Here is a 19,566-nt window from a genome sequence, read left to right as displayed (position 1 = left end):
AGAGTGGGTTGCCATTCCCAAATATTTCCCTAGACCCTGTCATTTCCATCCTAGCCCAAATCCCAATATTCTTTCTATTGGGAATATTTCTTTTCTATTAAAGGAATAACTCAAATTGCCCTAGGTTGTGAAGCAACCTATATTTCCCTCACTCCAAAAATTCCCAAATAATTCTCATAAATTGTTTGGGTCATATCTTGATCAAATATGGCAAAACTTTTCATTTCCACGTTCAAAAATAAATCCTCCAATAACTCATTTCCTATTCTGCCCTAAATGGCACTTTGTGAAGGAAGTGTCATTTATATTTCTCCTATTGACTCCCAACCTTTTTGGGCATGTTTATATGTCCAAATAATTGCCTCATGCACAAGTCCAAATTTATTTGCCTAACCAATCTTCCTCAGTGAACTTCCAAAGTTTCTGTCCGACAGAAGGCTTTGTGAACGAAGTACTAGCTAGGAGTTCCCAAATGAGTTGAACTTTTGCACACTCCTTAATGTGCTCATATTAACCTCTTCCACCCATTTGCAGCCCCATCCAATTATCTATGTGAGCACAGAAGCAAATCTTTGTTTCTGGCAATATTTTTAGGTTGTGAAGCAAGTATATTTTATATTGTTTAAAAAATCTTGATAAATTACCAGATCATTATTATACCCATAAAACATCTCTCCACCCATTTTGGCAACATTTCATTGATCCACTTGACCACCATAATTATTCCAAGTTTCTGGTCAGCAGAGATGTTTGTGAAGCAAGTGATATTTTGGCTTGTCCATTTGGCATGAGCTTTTTACATCATCTTCATATGTCCAAATGACTAAGCCTTGACCAATTTGAGCTCAAGTTAACTCTCCATGTGAGTGCACCATCCCGATCTTCATTTCTGGACCAAGTATGCAATTGCAAACAACTGTAGTAAATCTTGATAATTTTACCCTCAAAACCTCCAGGATCATATTCCCTCCATAGCTAAACATCCCAGACATCTTGTTTGGCCTCCAGCAATTCCCTGTTGACCACATTGAGCTGGTAAAGTTTACTGTAGTAAACTTCAGAGCTCAGTAACTATTTAACCAGAGCCTCTTCCACCTTGTTACCACCTCAGTTGAACCCAGCCTTCGAAGGACTTACCAATAGACAACGTTTGCCAACTGTTTGCCTCCACACATGCCAGCACTGGTGGTGACCTCCGTTTTGGCATGCCTGTTGGCACGCTCTGTGTGCTGTGGCCGCATCAAGAGCACTGTTTGCGCTGGACCCCCTCCTCCTCTCGTCGTCTTACAGCCCGTGATGATGTCCAGTAGGTAGATATCATCGTCGCCGCTCCGATGGACCCCTCTCCCCCTCCGGAAGCTAGCTCACCGACGCTCGCCGACGAGCGCCCACGGGAGCACATTGCTCTGACATGTTTTAGTGGCGTTCGGCCGTTTCTCCTCTGTATCCCTCGACCCCTTCTACCCCGTGAGATACTTCCTGTGCATCACCGTCGCCTTCCCCCGACTCCATGCACCAGCACACGCGTCCGCGGCGGTGCCAGCACGGCCACCTCACCCGCGGCTATTTAAGCCATCCCCGAGCCCTCCCGAGCTCACCAGCAGCCTCCCCTCTCTCCTCTAGCCCCGCCTAGCCACTAGCCCGAGCTCTTGGAGCACTCCCTACCCACCATCGCCGCCATGGCCGCCGCGGCCATCCTCTCGAATTCGGCCAAGTCGAGCCCCCTCTCCTCCTTCTACTACCACCAGAACTCCACCCAGTCCTCGAAGACCCTCCCTGACCTCTCAGACCATCGCCAGAGCCGCTGTTGCCGTCGTCCCCGTAGATCGCCACCGCCGGAGCCGGTTCTTTCCCCTCTTAGTCGTGGCCACCCCGCTCCTCTCCGGCGTTTCCTCTACGCGGGGATGGATGCGGCTGTCCACGGCGAGCCCGCCGGTGGCCTCCGTTTGGCCGGAGATGGCCGGAGTCGCCGGGGTCGGCGCCGGCAGCGCCCCTGCCTCTGCTTCGGTCGGGCCACGAAGAGGAGGAAGAAGACGAAGGCGTTGACCAGCAGCATGGGTCCCGCGACCCCACCTGTAAGCCTCTAAGCCGCCGGCCCCGCGTTGACCGTGCATGCTAACGTGGATAAGTGGAGGTGTATTCCTGGCAATACGTCTTCCCAGCAGGAAAGCGTACTTTCTTTCCCTTTGAGCTCAGAATGCGTTTTCCAGTTCTGTAAGCATATTATCTGAAATACGTTTTCTGTTTTTCAGCTCAGGGGCCTGTTTGTAGAGATATTTTTATAGATTGGTCCCTGAACTTCATCGGGCTATAACTTTTTATCCGTAACTCCAAATGAGGTGAAACCAAAGCCCACTTCTTTGTTTTGTCGGGCCCGTTATGTTGGTTATGCTTTCATTATGGTTTGACACAGTGAAAATGACCTTTATGCCCTTGCCCTTATTCAGCCCCTCCGAGAGAGTACGTTTTCCGGCGATTCGTTCCGCGAGTTTCTGACACTTCTCCCCGGTGCCTTCTTCATCCACAGGCAAGCCACAATACCCACTTGCATGATAGTCATGCAGTAGCCATGGTTTTCAACTTGAATCTTTATTAAATGTTTGAATGTTGAAAAGATGGTTATCGTTGTTCCGGTGATGTTTAGATTTGCATGTTGACTTTTGTGCTATGGGTCTTATACTCTGTGATCATGTTATACCTACTAGTATTATATTTCATATATTTATGCTTGTTAGTAGTACATGTTGATGTTGGAGATGGTCATGCTAGTCAGTATGCGATGATCAGTGGAGATGATTTATTGTTGTTATGGTGGAAAGTTATGTGATACTCTCATGATGATGTTGATATCATGTTCATGCATTTTATCATGGCTCAGCATATTTACATTCAAGTTAACCGGATTAAATTGAACTTGAACAATTGTTGGCTGAGTCATGGTGCCGCTGAATCGATGCTGACTAGTGCAACCACACTTACCGGTATGGGACGGTCCTAACTAGGTCTATTATTGTGCCTCTCGCTGGTGCCTCCAACGAGGGAAGGTTATGGGCGCGCGCTACCCTGATCAGGTAGGCGGAGCATAACCTTGTGTGCCCGTTGTTGAGTTAGTTTTGGATCCGTGTCCCAGAGTGGGACGGGCCACGACGGTGGTCATTGTGTCTGGAGGTAGGCACGGGGCCACCCATGACTTAGCTCAGTGAGGAGTGAGTCGGAGTGGCCAGGAGAGTGTCATGGCAGTAGGACGGTTTTGTCGGAACGTTGTTGGTCCACCCAAAGGGGAGTGTGAGGCCATGGGTTCTGTAGTGTGGGTACAATGTACTAACCTTTGCAGAGTGTATATTAAATCTATCGATAGCCGCGCCCGCGGATAAGGGCCCAGGTCAAGAGAAGGTCACACTATGAGTCAACAGTAATAAAAATAATGTGCTTAATAAAAGTGAGATAAGTCGGGTGGTGATCGCCGTAAGGATCACGGGCCATGTAGTGGTCGGGTTGTGATCGCCATAAGGATCACGGGCCATTTATTAGTCGGGTTGTGATCGCCGTAAGGATCACAGTTTGAGTGTTGGTCGTGGTGGTGATCGCCGTAAGGATCACAATGGTATCGAGGATACCGAGTTGTTGTATATTCGTGATGTTGTACGAGAATCGTGGGTAAAGGTCAAGCTCCTTGTGGTCATTTACTGGTTGCTACGGTATTGTTTATACCAAGCTTGATTTGATCCTGAGATGATCGTGTGATGTCCGAGGTTGGTAAGTGATGCATGTGTTGGTTACGAGGTAACCCGAGCAGAATAAATGGTGCATATAGTGTCATTATATTGCATGCTTGTATTGTCGGATTAATACGTTCATGCTATGTTCAGGTAGAGTTAGCTGAATCATGTTTATGTTGGTCATGCCATGTTGTTCTGATGATATTATGATAATCCCTGCTTAACCTGTAATTGCTATGCTGTTGTTTGTCTTGTATGCTTCTGGTTATTGAGAGCTTGCAAGTACATTCAATGTACTGACCTGGCGTGTCATGCCAGTTTACAGGTCATGCCGGATTTGATTGCTTGCTTGTTGTGGTTTCCGTTCGTGCAAGCTATGATAAGCGTTCCAGCCAGAGTCCCTGCGGAGTGGAGTTCACCACCGTCTTCGTTGTTCCGCTGCTAGAGTTCTTCCGCTGCTTCAAGTTGTTCTGCTGCTTGCATAGAGCAACTAAGGATGGCGTAGTGTCGCCGTGCCGATGTTATTCATTGTAATATCGGAGACCTTGTATTCATATTCGTGTAATAATAGAAAGCTGGTTTGTTCTATGCTAAGCAGTGCCGTATTCCAGAAGACTTCTCCTCGATCTCTGGGCTGGAATACGGGGTGTTCCGGTTTCTCTGAGCCGGGGAGCCACAGGCTTGGTATCAGAGCAGGTCTGGCTGTAGGACACCCTAGACCGTGCGAACGTTAGAAATCGGTAGTATAGAGTCTGTCTTGATGATTGCACTTGATTGCTGCATTTGTTTGTTGCATAGCATGCATATAGCCTTAATATTTGTACTAACGGTTTATCTGGTGAGTGTAGCTGGCATCGGTTCAGATCCACTATAGCTCAACCTTTGCATTTCCCTAGTTCCTTTTCTTTCGGTGTTTGGTGTCATTTCTGTCCCAGCTGAGTGATGCCAAGTGATCCCGACACTGTTTGCAAAAATGGTGCTCAGGTATCGCACCGATGTCTTTCTTTCAATCCCGCCTATCGTTTCGGTGATGGACATGCTTCTATCCCGGATCGTTCTTTTATTTCGTCGTGTTGGCAACCCTTAATGATCTTAGTTATCAAGAAAGGGCAATGTCAGCAGCCTCCGTTTTCCCCGCTATCCCATTTCTTGGACAAGTACGGATCTTTTTCTGTCCGCTTGATAATAATGTGGTTGCGACCTTCGTGTCCCACTGCATGATTACCAAGTATGTCCTCATCTCCGAGCTAGTCCAGGTTGCCACCTGGCTAAGCTAGCACTTGGTGTAGCGCTGTTTACACCAATTCTTCCACACATTTATTCGTCCTCGTGCACATCGTCACAGCATATTAGATCGTAGTACCGGAGATCCCGCGAGATTTGTGTGCTTAGGTGTGCATGCATATTTTTGTGTGAGTAGCAGTAATATGTGATGATTGCTTGATTATTTATTAGTAGTATGCTTGTGTGCTTTTGTTTTAGTCGTTTCTGTTGTTCCTTTCTTTGGGCCTTCAGTGTTACAAATTTTTCCCCTATTAAAGTTGCTCGTTAGCTGACACTAGACCCAAAGAGTTAGCAAGAAATGCTTATGTTTGGAAACTCATCTAAACAGAACGGAATTATCAGTTGACTGCAGTGAAATTGGGAATGTGTTGTCTGGATGCAAAAGAAATCCTGGATGGACCGTCAGTGTCAAGTTTGCATTAGCGTGCACTCATCACAACAAAATGATTAAATCAGCAAGAAGATAAATTATGTGCAAGTTTGGCAGAATATTATGGAAGGTATGGCTCAGATACAAGTTTAATTTTTCGTTGAGGATGATTTTGGAACTCAATGTACCTGGAAGCAAACAAAAATATGGCATGTGCTCAGAAAGGAGGATAGCCCTGCAAAACCCCGTTTCATGCAAGAAATCAATTGCAAAATATCCAGGTGGTATGTATATGTGGAAATCGGTCCACATATCACAATAAGAAGCTTCTGGTGTAAGCAACCCACTTTTCCCTCGCAAGATACCAGAGAAGCTTCCAAGGCAAGATTCATCTATCTTCCTCAGTACGATACATGGATGATTTCCCGTGCAAGGTATCTTGTCTTCTTTAGTAAGCAACCGTGAAGATTTTCAGCATAAGGTACTGAATTTTCCCCCAGCAAAGTCTTTAAGGGGGTAAGCTTCTGAAGCATAATATTCAGTCTCCTTCAGCAAGCTATCCAATGAAAGTTTCGAGCACAAGCCAGCAAATATACCCCAGTAAGACATTGGTACAAGGTAGTACGCTGTGAATTGACAGCATATGGCAGTGAATCCCAAGAATCAGATCCGCAACATTTTGGTCAGAATCAAGAATCAGTCAGAATACACGTCTGTCTCAGGAATCACATTCTCATATATATGCAATGAGCATACCATCAAGATCTTACAAGTACCCGTGAACCTGGAAAATGATCCTGATGAGCCCTTGTCCCCTTTTTCTCCAATGACGGCACCACGCCTATGATCTGAGCTGTTTCTAGCTATCTGGGTGGATGCCGATTTTTGTTTCTCTCTTCAATGACTGTCACGAGTCTGATCTGCTTTTCGGCCGTCTCTTACAGCTGTTGAGTTTCTTTTTGTGACAGTAGCCCTATAACTACTTTTTGGCTATTTTAGGGAGATACCACCTTCTTCTTATCGACCAGGTCTCATGCTCTGAGCTGCTTTTTCAGCCGTCCTGAGCCGTGGTTGAGTTATTCCAGTAATGTCCCAGATCTGAGTTGTAAAGACCGTTCTGGTGGCTACTGATTTATTTGCCGATTTCTTGCAAGGGTTTCAGATGATCATTTCCCAACGATCAGAATTCGAGAGGTGTTGAACTTGTCATTTAATGGGTTACCCTGTCAGAAAAATGCGGATAAACTACAATTGCTGAAAAATTGCACCGACAGTACCTATGGTCATACGAAGAAGCAATATGACCCAGCTCTTTCAGCCAAGGATCCAGACCAAGAAAACAATAATGAAGGAGCAAGACCCGTGATGCAGGTATGAAAATTGTACACGACCCCATGGTGCAGATCTCCCGGACAGTCTAAGTTAGTAGTGATTCACATGGATATGCCTACAACATGAGTAATCGGCATGAGGAATAACAGTCTGGAAGCCTGAGCCCTCACTTATATGAATCATCATGGATAGCCTGTAGTGAACAAAATTTTCCGTTAGAACCACTGTCAGTCAAGTCTGCAGAAATTATCATACATGCCAAACCCTTTATGCTGGCCGCGACAGGAGACAATCAAATATTTGGTACGGATCCGATACTGACGACAATGGAACCGGTTAAGATGATTCAGAAACTTCTGCGATGAGTCAGAATCTGTCAGGAAACGGTTATGTTTAACTCACTGTTTGGAACCACAAAGGACCTGCATTTAGTGGAGAAACCCAATGCAATGAGTCAGAGCTTGAGTTTTCATCAGAAAAATCTGATCATCATTACATGAAAGGTTGTCAGTGCCGGGTGGCACACCGAGCGGAAATCACTTTTTTTGTGAGACGGACATATATTTCAGTCATGATAATTAAACCAGACTCAGCTAGTCAGCAGATCTAAAAACAAATTGAAGCCTATATAAGCATGAGCAAGCCAGGTAAGGTCTGTCAGAATGAGGATATAGTAAAGCAAACCACTCCAGGGCCAGTCAGATACGAATTTAATGGGAATAACAATAAAGGAAAAATGATACCCGAGTAAACGGTTTGCTTAAGTCAGTATATTCATACTAGTTCCCTGAGCAACCAAATCTTGAGAACGAGATTTCTTTAAGGGGGTAAGGTTTTTCACAGCCTGATTTTTGGCCCTTTCTTTTTCTTTTGTTTTTCCGAGGTTTTTGCGTGACTTTTCTTTTTTCGTGGCTTTGTGGGTTGGAAACTGAAGAATATGCCCTCTTATTTGTTTACAGAGTGGCTTGCCATTCCCAAATCTTTTCCTAGACCCTGTCATTTCCATCCTAGCCCAAATCCCAATATTCTTTCTTTTGGGAATATTCCTTTTCTATTAAAGGAATAACTCAAATTGCCCTAGGTTGTGAAGCAACCTATATTTCCCTCGCTCCAAAAATTCCCAAATAATTCTCATAATTTTTTTGGGTCATATCTTGATCAAATATGGCAAAACTTTTCATTGCCATGTTCAAAAATAAATCCTCCAATAATGAAATTTCCTATTTTGCCCTAAATGGCACTTTGTGAAGGAAGTGTCATTTATATTTATCCTATTGACTCCCAACCTATTTTGGCATGTTTATATGTCTAAGTAATTGCCTCATGCACAATTTCAAATTTATTTTCCTAGCCAGTCTTCCTCAGTGAATTTCCAAAGTTTCTGTCCAACAGAAGGCTTTGTAAAGGAAGTACTAGCTAGGAGTTCCCAAATGAGTTTAACTTTTTCACACTCCTTAATGTGCTCATATTAACCCCTTCCACCCATTTTCAGCCCCATCCAATTATCTATGTGAGCACAGGAGCAAATCTTTGTTTCTGTCAATATTTTCAGGTTGTGAAGCAAGTATATTTTATATTGCTTCACAAATCCTGATAAATTACCAGATCATTATTATACCCATAAAACATCTCTCCACCCATTTTGGAATCATTTCATTGATCCATTTGACCACCGTAATTATTCCAAGTTTCTCGTTAGCAGAGATGTTTGTGAAGCAAGTGCTATTTTGGCTTGTCCATTTGCCATGAGCTTTTTACATAATCTTCATATGTCCAAATTACTAATACTTGCCCAATTTGAGCTCAAGTTGACTCTCCATGTGAGTGCACCATCCTGATCTTCATTTCTGGACCAAGTATGCAATTGCAAAGCAACTGTAGTAAATCTTGATCATTTTACCCTCAAAACATCCAGGATCATAGTCCCTCCATAGATTAACATCCCAGACATCTTTTTTGGCCTCCAGCAATTCCCTATTGACCACATTGAGCTGGTAAAGTTTACTGCAGTAAACTTCAGAGCTCACTAACTATTTAACCAGAGCCTCTTCCACCTTGTTACCACCTCAGTTGAACCCAACCCTCGAAGGACTTACCAATAGACAATGTTTTCCAACTATTTGCCTACCCCACATGCCAGCACTGGTGGTGACCACCATTTTGGCATGCCTGTTGGCGCGCTCTGTGTGTTGTGGCCGCGTCCAGAGCACTGTTTGCGCTGGGCCCCCTCCTCCTCTCGTCGTCTTAGAGCCCGTGATGATGTCCAGTAGGTAGATCTCATCGTCGCCGCTCCGATGGACCCCTTTCCCCCTGCGGAAGCTAGCTCACCGACGCTCGCCGACGAGCGCCCACGGGAGCACAGTGCTCTGACATGTTTTAATGGCGTTCGGCCGTTTCTCCTTTGCATCCCTCGACCCCTTCTACCCCGTGAGCTCCTCCCTGTGCATCGCCGTCGCCTTCCCCCGACTCCATGCAGGAGCACATGCATCCGTGGCGCCGGCCACGCGTCCGCGGCGGTGCCAGCACGGCCACCTCGCCCGCGGCTATTTAAGCCATCCCCGAGCCCTCCCGAGCTCACCACCAGCCTCCCCGCTCTCCTCTAGCCCCGCCTAGCCACTAGCCCGAGCTCCTGGATCACTCCCTACCCACCATCGCCGCCATGGCTGCCGCGTCCATCCTCTCGAATTCGGCCAAGTCGAGCCCCCTCTCCTCCTTCTACCACCACCAGAACTCCACCTAGTCCTCGAAGACCCTACCTGCCCTCTGAGCCCATCGCCGGAGCTGCTGTTGCCGTCGTCCCCGTAGATCACCACCGCCGGAGCCGGTTCTGTCCCCTCTTAGTCGTGGCCACCCCGCTCCTCTCCGGCGTTTCCTCTGCGCGGGGATGGATGCGGCTGTCCACGCCGAGCCCGCCGGTGGCCTCCGTTTGGCCGGAGGTGGCCGGAGTCGCCGGGGCCGGCGCCGGCAGCGCCCCTGCCTCTGCTTCGGTCGGGCCACGAAGAGGAGGAAGAAGACGAAGGCGTTGACCAGCAGCATGGGTCCCGCGACCCGACCTGTAAGCCTCTAAGCCGCCAGCCCCACGTTGACTAGTCAACGCTGACGTGGATAAGTGGAGGCGTATTCCTCGGAATACGCCTTCCCGGCTGGAAAGTGCACTTTCTTTCCCTTTCAGATCAGAATATGTTTTCCTTTTCTGTAAGCGTATAGTACGTTTTCTGTTTTTCAGCTCAGGGGCCTGTTTGTAGAGATATGTTTACAGATTGGTCCCTGCACTTCATCGGGCTCTAACTTTTTATCCGTAAATCCAAATGAGGTGAAACCAAAGCCCACTTCTTCGTTTTGCCGAGCCCATTCTGTTGGTCATGGTTTCACTATGGTTTGCCACCGTGACCTTTATGCCCTTGCCCTTATTCATCCCCTTCGAGAGAGTACGTTTTCCGGCGATTTGTTCCGCAAGTTTCTGACACTTCTCCCCGGTGCCTTCTTCATCCCCAGGCAAGCCACAATACCCACTTGCATGATAGTCATGCAGTAGCCATGGTTTTCAACTTGAATCTTTATTAAATGTTTGCTTGTTGAAAACATGGTTATCATTGTTCCGGTGATGTTCAGATTTGCATGTTCACTTTTGTGCTATGTTATCTTATACTCTGTGATCATGTTATACCTACTAGTATTATCTTTCATATGTTTATGCTTGTTAGTAGTACATGTTGATGTTGGAGATGGTCATGCTAGTCAGTATGCGATGATCAGTGGAGATGATTTATTGTTGTTATGGTGGAAAGTTATGTGATACTCTCATGATGATGTTGATATCATGTTCATGCATTTTATCATGGCTCAGCATATTTGCATTCAAGTTAGCCGGATTAAATTGAACTTGAACAATTGTTGGCTGAGTCATGGTGCCGCTGAATCGATGCTGACTAGTGCAACCACGCTTACCGGTATGGGACGGTCCTAACTGGGTCTATTGTAATGCCTCTCACCGGTGCCTCCAATGAGGGAAGGTTATGGGCGCGCGCTACCCTGATCAGGTAGGCGGAGCATAACCTTGTGTGCCCGTTGTTAAGTTAGTTTTAGATCCGTGTCCCAGAGTGGGGCGGGCCATGACAGTGGTCGTTGTGTCTGGAGGTAGGCACGGGGCCACCCATGACTTAGGTCAGTGAGGAGTGAGTCGGAGTGGCCGGGAGAGTGTCATGGCAGTAGGACGGTTTTGTCGGAATGCCGTTGGTCCACCCGAAGGGTAGTGCGAGGCGATGGGTTCTGTAGTGTGGGTACAGTGTACTAACCTCTGCAGAGTGTATATTAAATCTATCGAAAGCCGCGCCCGCGGATAAGGGCCTAGGTCAAGAGAAGGTCACACCATGAGTCAATAGTAATAAAAATAATGTTCTTAATAATAGTGAGATAAGTCGGGTGGTGATTGTCGTAAGGATCACGGGCCATGTAGTGGTCGGGTTGTGGTCGCCGTAAGGATCACGGGCCATTTATTGGTCGGGTTGTGATCGCCGTAAGGATCACGGTTTGAGTGTTGGTCGTGGTGGTGATCGCCGTAAGGATCACGATGGCATCGAGGATACCGAGTTGTTGTATATTCGTGATGTTGTACGAGAATCGTGGATAAAGGTCAAGCTCCTTGTGGTCATTTACTGATTGCTATGGTATTGTTTATACCAAGCTTGATTTGATCCTGAGATGATCGTGTGATGTCCAAGGTTGGTAAGTGATGCATGTGTTGGTTACAAGGTAACCCGAGCAGAATAAATGGTGCATATAGTGTCATTATATTGCATGCTAGTATTGTCGGATTAATACGTTCATGCTATGTTCAGGTTGAGTTAGCTGAATCATGTTTATGTTGGTCATGCCATGTTGTTCTGATGATATTATGATAATCCCTGCTTAACCTGTAATTGCTATGCTATTGTTTGTCTTGAATGCTTCTGGTTATTGTGAGCTTGCAAGTACATTCAATGTACTGACCTGGCGTGTCATGCCAGTTTACAGGTCATGCCGGATTTGATTGCTTGCTTGTTGTGGTTTCCGTTCGTGCAAGCTAGGATAAGCGTTCCAGCCAGAGTCCTTGCGGAGTGGAGTTCACCACCGTCTTCGTTGTTCCACTGCTAGAGTTCTTCCGCTGCTTTGAGTTGTTCTGCTGCTTGCATAGAGCAACTAAGGATGGCGTAGTGTCGCCGTGCTGATGTTATTTATTGTAATATCGGAGACCTTGTATTCATATTCGTGTAATAATAGAAAGCTGGTTTGTTCTATGCTAAGCAGTTCCGTATTCCAGAAGACTTCTCCTCGATCTCTGGGCTGGAATACGGGGCGTTCCGGTTTCTCTGAGCCGGGGTGCCACACTGCGTTGGCCTCTTGTCTCTCTCTGCCCCTCATAGCTGGTGAAGGAGGCGTCCGGATCCTGTCACACCGGGAAGGGGAGGAGGTGCAACGTTCACTCTATCGCCTTCAGCGAGGGAGGCAATTCACTACCGGCTGCGCTATTCTCTTTCACCCAGCGCATGTGCGGGAGGGCCACCGGCCCCTTCTTCCTCATTGTCGTACGTAGTGTGGGCAGATCCGACCTCCCACCGCACGCCTTGCCACATCCCGATGACCCTAAGGTATAAGTTCCTTTGAAACCGCCATTGCTCTAGCTGCATGCGGGTCTTTTTTGATTCTGTAGTCGAATCTAGGTATTGGTTCAAAGAGGAAAGAAGGGTGCGGTAGGGTGGAGCATGAATCTAGGACGTGGTTCAATGAGGAAAGGAGGGAGGGAAAGTAGTATAGACTGGCTATCCAGCCGCTTTGTTGGTCGAAAAGGGAAAAAGGGGGTAACCTGAAACTGGGGGGTCGGGTAGTTTGTGCAGGACTAGATTTGTTGCCCTCACATAGGAAAAAGGTTTAAAGAGAACAAATATGGAACCAATGCAGATATACTGCTTGGCTACATATTCTGCATCACCCATTTATACGTGTGGACGCACATGGTGCTGGCATGTCCCATGTCACATGTCCCATACAACTATTTTGCTGTTGTTAATCTAAGAATACCGCCAGAAAATTGAAGCAATGCCACTGTTAAAAGGAAATTACATTTTTTTAACGAATGTTGTTTTAAGAGAATATCTCTGTTAATATTAATCAATGCAACCGTTTTAGAAATGCAACTATCCTACTTTGTTTTCCATAAAGATAAGTTAGATGCTTCTTTCTGTCACCATTTGTTTCATCCTCCTTTATTGGCAGGTAATTGTTTCCTTTTTTGCCACTGTTAAAACAGGGGTATCTATTCAACTTGTTGCTATCGCGACATTTTGCTTCGCTACGCGAAACACTTTAATTCATTTTAGTGCAACTGCACAAAACGAGATTGGATTTCCTATTCGTGTTGGTAGATTCGTATTTTATATTGGTCGTCTCATGAAAGGTCAGTACAGGCCTTCATCCACATGATTGTGCAGTGTGCTTTGAGATGTTGTGCTACTTGTATTGGTACTGTTTTAAATAAATGTTGAATTGAAGCTATTGTATTGCTGTCTTTTCCCATTAAGTAGTGAACAAAAATGGGACCAACCAAGACATGATGCTTGTTACTTTGTTACAACAAACTCTGCATCACCCCCTTTATAAGTAGGTGGAAGCACATATTGTTGCGCCCACTCTCCCTGGAACTATTTATGCTTTTCATTAATCTAATGCCACTGGTAAAATTAAGCAATGCCACTCTGAGAATTAACTACTGAATCTTATTTCAAAACTGCAACACTTGTTAGGGATTGGCGGGATTACCATTTTTGTGGCCGCATGTTTCATCCTCCTTTATTTTGCCAGTAATTGATTCCTTTTTTACCTCTATTAAAACAGGGATATCTATTCAACTTGTTGCTATTGCGACATTTTGGTTCATGATGTCTACTATGCAACCTTATTCTTGTAGATGTTGTTGGGCCTCCAAGTGCAGAGGTTTGTAGGGTAGTAGCAAATTTCCCTCAAGTGGATGACCTAAGGTTTATCAATCCATGGGAGGCGTAGGATGAAGATGGTCTCTCTCAAACAACCCTGCAACCAAATAACGAAGAGTCTCTTGTTTCCCCAACACACCCAATACAATGGTAAATTGTATAGGTGCACTAGTTCTGCGAAGAGATGGTGACACAAGTGCAATATGGATGGTAGATATAGGTTTTTGTAATCTGAAAATATAAAAACAGCGAGGTAACAAGTGATAGAAGTGAGCTTAAACGGTATTGCAATGGTAGGAAACAAGGCCTAAGGTTCGTAGTTTCACTAGTGCAAGTTCTCTCAACAATAATAACATAATTAGATCATATAAGAATCCCTCAACATGCAACAAGGAGTCACTCCAAAGTCACTAATAGCGGAGAACAAATGAAGAGATTAGTGTAGGGTACGAAACCACCTCAAAGTTATCCTTTCTGATCGATCTATCATAGAGTTAATACTAGAATAACACCTTAAGACACAAATCAACCAAAACCCTAATGTCACCTAGATACTCCAATGTCACCTCAAGTATCTGTGGGCATGATTATACGATATGCATCACACAATCTCAGATTTATCTATTCAACCAACACAAAGTACTTCAAAGAGTGCCCCAAAGTTTCTACCGAAGAGTCAAGATGAAAACGTGTGCCAACCCCTATGCATAAGTTCACAAGGTCACTAAACCCACAAGTTGATCACCAAAACATACATCAAGTAGATCACGTAAATATCCCATTGTCACCACAGATAAACACATGCAAGACATACATCAAGTGTTCTCAAATCCTTAAATACTCAATCCGATAAGATAACCTCAAAGGGAAAACTCAATCCATTACAAGAGAGTAGAGGGAGAGAAACATCATAAGATCCCACTATAATAGCAAAGTTTGTGTTACATCAAGATCGTGCCATATCAAGAACACGAGAGAGAGAGAGAGAGAGAGAGAGAGAGAGAGAGAGAGAGAGAGAGAGAGAGAGAGAGAGATCAAACACATAGCTACTGGTACATACCCTCAGCCCCGAGGGTGAACTACTCCCTTCTCATCATGGAGAGCGCTGGGATGATGAAGATGGCCACTGGTGAGGGATCCCCCCTCCGGCAAGGTGCCGGAACAGGGTCCTGATTGGTTTTTGGTGTCTACAGAGGCTTGCGGCGGCGGAACTCCCGATCTATGGTGCTCCCAGATGTTTTCAGGGTATATGATTATATATAGGTGAAAGAAGTCGGTCAGGGGAGCCACGAGGGGCCCACAAGGGTGGGGGCGCGCCCTGGACCCTCGTGGCCACCTCGTTGCTTCCCTGATGTCTACTCTAAGTCTCCTGGATTGCATTTGTTCCAAAAATGATTCTCCCGAAGGTTTCAGTCCGTTTGGACTCCGTTTGATATTCCTTTTCTGCGAAACACTAAAATAGGCAAAAAACAACGACAACAATTTGGGCCGGGCCTCCGGTTAATAGGTTAGTCCCAAAAATAATATAAAAGTGCATAGTAAAGCCCATTAAACATCCAAAATAGATAATGTAATAGCATGGAACAATAAAAATTATAGATACATTGGAGACGTATCAAGCATCCCCGAGCTTAATTCCTGCTCGTCCTCGAGTAGGTAAATGATAAAAACAAATTTTTTGATGTGGAATGCTACCTAACATATTTATCAATGTAATCTTCTTTATTGTGGCAAGAATATTCAGATCCATAGGATTCAAAACAAAAGTTTAATATTAACATAAAAATAGTAATACTTCAATCATACTAACAAGTAATCATGTCTTATCAAAATAGCATAGCCAAAGAAAGCTTATACCTACAAAATCATATAGTTAGGTCATGCATCATTTTTGTCACACAAAATGCTCCCATCATGCACAACCCCGGTTTCAGCCAAGCAATTGGTTCATACTTTTTAACGTGCTTCAGCTTTTTCAACCCTGACGCAATACATGAGTGTAAGCCATGGATATAGCACTATGCGTGGAGTAGGGTATGATGATAGGGATTATGTGGAGAAGACAAAAAAGGAGAAAGTCTCACATTGACACGGCTAATCAACAGGCTATGGAGATGCCCATCAATTGATGTCAATGCAAGGAGTAGGGATTGCCATGCAACGGATGCACTAGAGCTATAAATGTATGAAAGCTAAAAAAGAAACTAAGTGGGTGTGCATCCAACTTGCTTGCTCACGAAGACCTAGGGCATTTTAAGGAAGCCCATCATTGGAATATACAAGCCAAGTTCTATAATGAAAAATTGCCACTAGTATATGAAAGTGACAACATAGGAGACTCTCTATCATGAAGATCATGGTGCTATTTGAAGCACAAGTGTGGAAAAAGGATAGTAACATTGTCCCTTCTCTCTTTTTCTCTCATTTTTTTATTTTTTTATTTTTTATTTGGACTTATTTGGCCTCTTTTTTGGGGCTTCTTTGGCCTGTTTTATTTTTCATAATGTCCGGAGTCTCATCCCGACTTGTGGGGGAATCATAGTCTCCATCATCCTTTCCTCACTTGGGACAATGCTATAATAATGAAGATCATCACACTTTTATTTATTTACAACTGAAGAATTACAACTCAATACTTAGGACAAAATATGACTCTATGTGAATGCCTCCGGCGGTGTACCGGGACATGCAATGAATCAAGAGCGACATGTATGAAAGAATTATAAAGGTGGCTTTGCCACAAATACGATGTCAACTACATGATCATGCAAAAGCAATATGACAATGATGGAGCGTGTCATAATAAACGGAACGGTAGAAAGTTGCATGGCAATATATCTTAGAATGGCTATGGAAATGCCATAATAGGTAGGTATGGTGGCTGTTTTCAGGAAGATATGAGGAGGTTTATGTGTGAAAGAGCATATCATATCACGGGGTTTGGATGCACCGGCGAAGTTTGCACCAACTCTCAAGGTGAGAAAGGGCAATGCACGGTACCGTAGAGGCTAGAAAATTGCGGAAGGGTGAGAGTGCGTATTATCCATGGACTCACATTAGTCATAAAGAACTCATATACTTATTGCAAAAGTTTATTAGCCCTCGAAGCAAAGTACTACTACGCATTCTCCTAGGGTAAGGGTTGGTAGGAGTAAACCATCGCGCGATCCCGGCCTCCACTCATAAGGAAAGCAATCAAAGAACACCCCATGCTTCAAATTTGTCACATAACGTTTACCATATGTGCATGCTACGGGACTTGCCAACTTTAACACAAGTATTTTTCAATTTCATAATTACCCAACTAGCATGACTCTAACATTACCACCTTTATATCTCAAAACAATTATCAAGTATCAAATTTATCATAGTATTTAATGCACTCTATATGAAAGTTTTTATCATATCCCTCTTGGATGCCTATCATATTAGGACTAAATTCATAACGTAAGCAAATTACCATGATGTTTAAGAGACTCCCAAAATAATATAAGTGAAGCATGAGAGTTCATCTATTTCTTCAAAATAAAAACACTGTCTTGCTCTAAAAAGATATAAGTGAAGTATTAGAGCAAACGACAAACTACTCCAAAAGATATAAGTGAAGATCAACGAGTAGTCGAATAATTATGTAACTATGTGAAGACTCTCAAACATTTAAGAATTTCAGATCATGGTATTTTATTCAAACAGCAAGCAAAACCTAAATAAAACAAAATTAAGCTCCAAGAAAAACACATATCATGTGGTGAATAAAAATATAGCTTCAAGTAAAGTTACCGATAGACGAAGATGAAAGAGGGGATGCCATCCGGGGCATGCCCAAGCTTAGGCTCTTGGTTGTCCTTGAATATTACCTTGGGGTGCCTTGGGCATCCCCAAGATTAGGCTCTTGCCACTCCTTATTCCATAGTCCATCGAATCTTTACCCAAAACTTGAAAACTTCACAACACAAAACTCAACAGAAAACCCGTAAGCTCCGTTAGTATAAGAAAATAAACCACCACTTAGGTACTGTTGTGAACTCATTATAAATTCATATTGGTATAATATCTACTGTATTCCAACTTCTCTATGGTTCATACCCTCCGATACTACTCATAGATTCATCAAAATAAGCAAACAACACATAGAAAACAGAATCTGTCAAAAACAGAAGAGTCTGTAGTAATCTGTATCAAACGTATACTTCTGGAACTCCAAAAATTCTCAAATAAACTGTTGGACCTGAGGAATTTGTCTATTAATCATATGAAAAAATAATAAACCTAAAAGTACTCTCCAGTAAGAAATGGCAGCCAATCTCGTGAGCGCAAAAGTTTCTGTTTTTTACAGCAAGATCGCATAGACTTCACCCAAGTCTTCCCAAAGGTCCTGCTTGGCACAAACACTAATTAAAAATAAAACCACATCTAAAAAGAGGCTAGATGAATTATTTATTAACAAACAGAATCAAAAGGCAAAGAACAAAAATTAAATTGGGTTGCCTCCCAAAAAGCGCTAACGTTTAACGCCCCTAGCTAAGCATGATGATTTCAATGATGGTCACACAAAAGATTAGAACTGAAACATAAAGAGAGCATAATGAAGAATATTGTCGGCGTTCTGGGAACGGGAGTCCCTAAACTTGCCTGCCTGCGGCCTGCGGCGTGGCTCAAGGGGCGGCCCAGCATGGCCCATCTTCATCAGCACGAGCTCAAGACCCTCGCGAGGGGCCAAGCCTCGTGGGGTGGACGACAGGAAGCTTCCTCAGGCATGGCCTAGTCAGGCTGGCTCACGAGGAGGCGGAGAGATCAAGGCGGGGTACCTCATGAGGTGCCCATGACGCAAGCCATGACGACCAAGGGCGCCAGGAGGGCGCCAGCCAGCGCAGCGTCCTTCTTTCCCCTTTGGTGCAAAGGGGGCAAGCGCAGGCGAGAGCATCAAGCAAAGGCATCCATTTCGGTGCAACAAGACCAAGACCGTCGCAGCGGCAGGAAGGAAGTCATCGTAGAGCCCAGGAAGGCGTCACCACCAGAGCCTTTGATAGGCGAGGACCAGCTTTAGTCAGGATAAGTGTACTGGATGTTCCCCTTCAAAATGGCCAATTGTTGGCGCCCTTCCCGCTCAATATTTGGGAAGAGGCCTAGGGCCTCCGCCTATAAATAGGACTAGCCACCCACAAGGTAGAGGCATCGGATGATTATTAGGAAACCAGTAGAAAGAGCGACTGAACTCCCGCTAGCAGTTCATCGCACCAGCCAAGAACAGACCCTCGCGAGGCTGTTCTTCCTTGTATTGTTCATCACCAGCCCAAGAGGCAATCCACCACACCACAAACTAGAGTAGGGTGTTACACCACAATGGTGGCCCGAACTAGTATAAACCCTGTGTCTCTTGTGCTGTTCCTTTGATTGCTTAGATCCTAGCGAGGCGGTGAGGTGCAGGTAGGTAGAGGGCAAGATCTCCGCGCGCACCCCAGTGTTCGAATCTAGAGGGTCTGCCGGAACCCGAAATCCGACAAATATGACTAGCACATTTAAGTCTAACCCACTTCCTATGCATAGGGATTTTGTGAGCAAACAATTTATGGGAACAATAATCAACTAGCATAGGAAGGCAAAACAAGCATAACTTTAAAATTTTAAGCACATAGAGAGGAAACTTGATATTATTGCAATTCCTACAAGCATATATTCCTGCCGGAACCAATCCCGCCCACAGGGCGTCGGCAAAGTACCGGACCTCAGTGACTACTCTGTCGATGGAGAAGTGGGACGCGGGCTAGGCCGTCGTCCTCCTTCACTCGTTGAAGATAGTGGCCAGAGCAGAGCTGACCTTGCCCAAGCCTTCTCAGTTGAGTATGATCGACGGATCGACGGCGGGATCCGCCAATGACGGCGAGCGAGGCGG

At 44.8% G+C, this 19,566-nt stretch overlaps 1 protein-coding gene across 1 annotated transcript; it reads left to right on the top strand.

Annotated features, from left to right (window-relative positions):
* The first annotated feature begins 1,615 nt into the window (after positions 1-1,615).
* On the top strand, positions 1,616-10,241 carry LOC119306240. The gene is made up of 2 exons (XM_037582517.1): positions 1,616-2,075; positions 9,932-10,241. The coding sequence occupies exons 1-2, from the start codon at positions 1,680-1,682 to the stop codon at positions 10,238-10,240; spliced, it is 705 nt and encodes a 234-aa protein (XP_037438414.1). The 5' UTR covers positions 1,616-1,679; the 3' UTR covers position 10,241.
* Positions 10,242-19,566: the final 9,325 nt, after the last annotated feature.

This window comes from Triticum dicoccoides, chromosome 1B (assembly GCF_002162155.2).
Source record: "Triticum dicoccoides isolate Atlit2015 ecotype Zavitan chromosome 1B, WEW_v2.0, whole genome shotgun sequence".
NCBI classification, from domain to species: domain Eukaryota; kingdom Viridiplantae; phylum Streptophyta; class Magnoliopsida; order Poales; family Poaceae; genus Triticum; species Triticum dicoccoides.
This window is presented reverse-complemented; position numbering and strand designations above follow the sequence as displayed.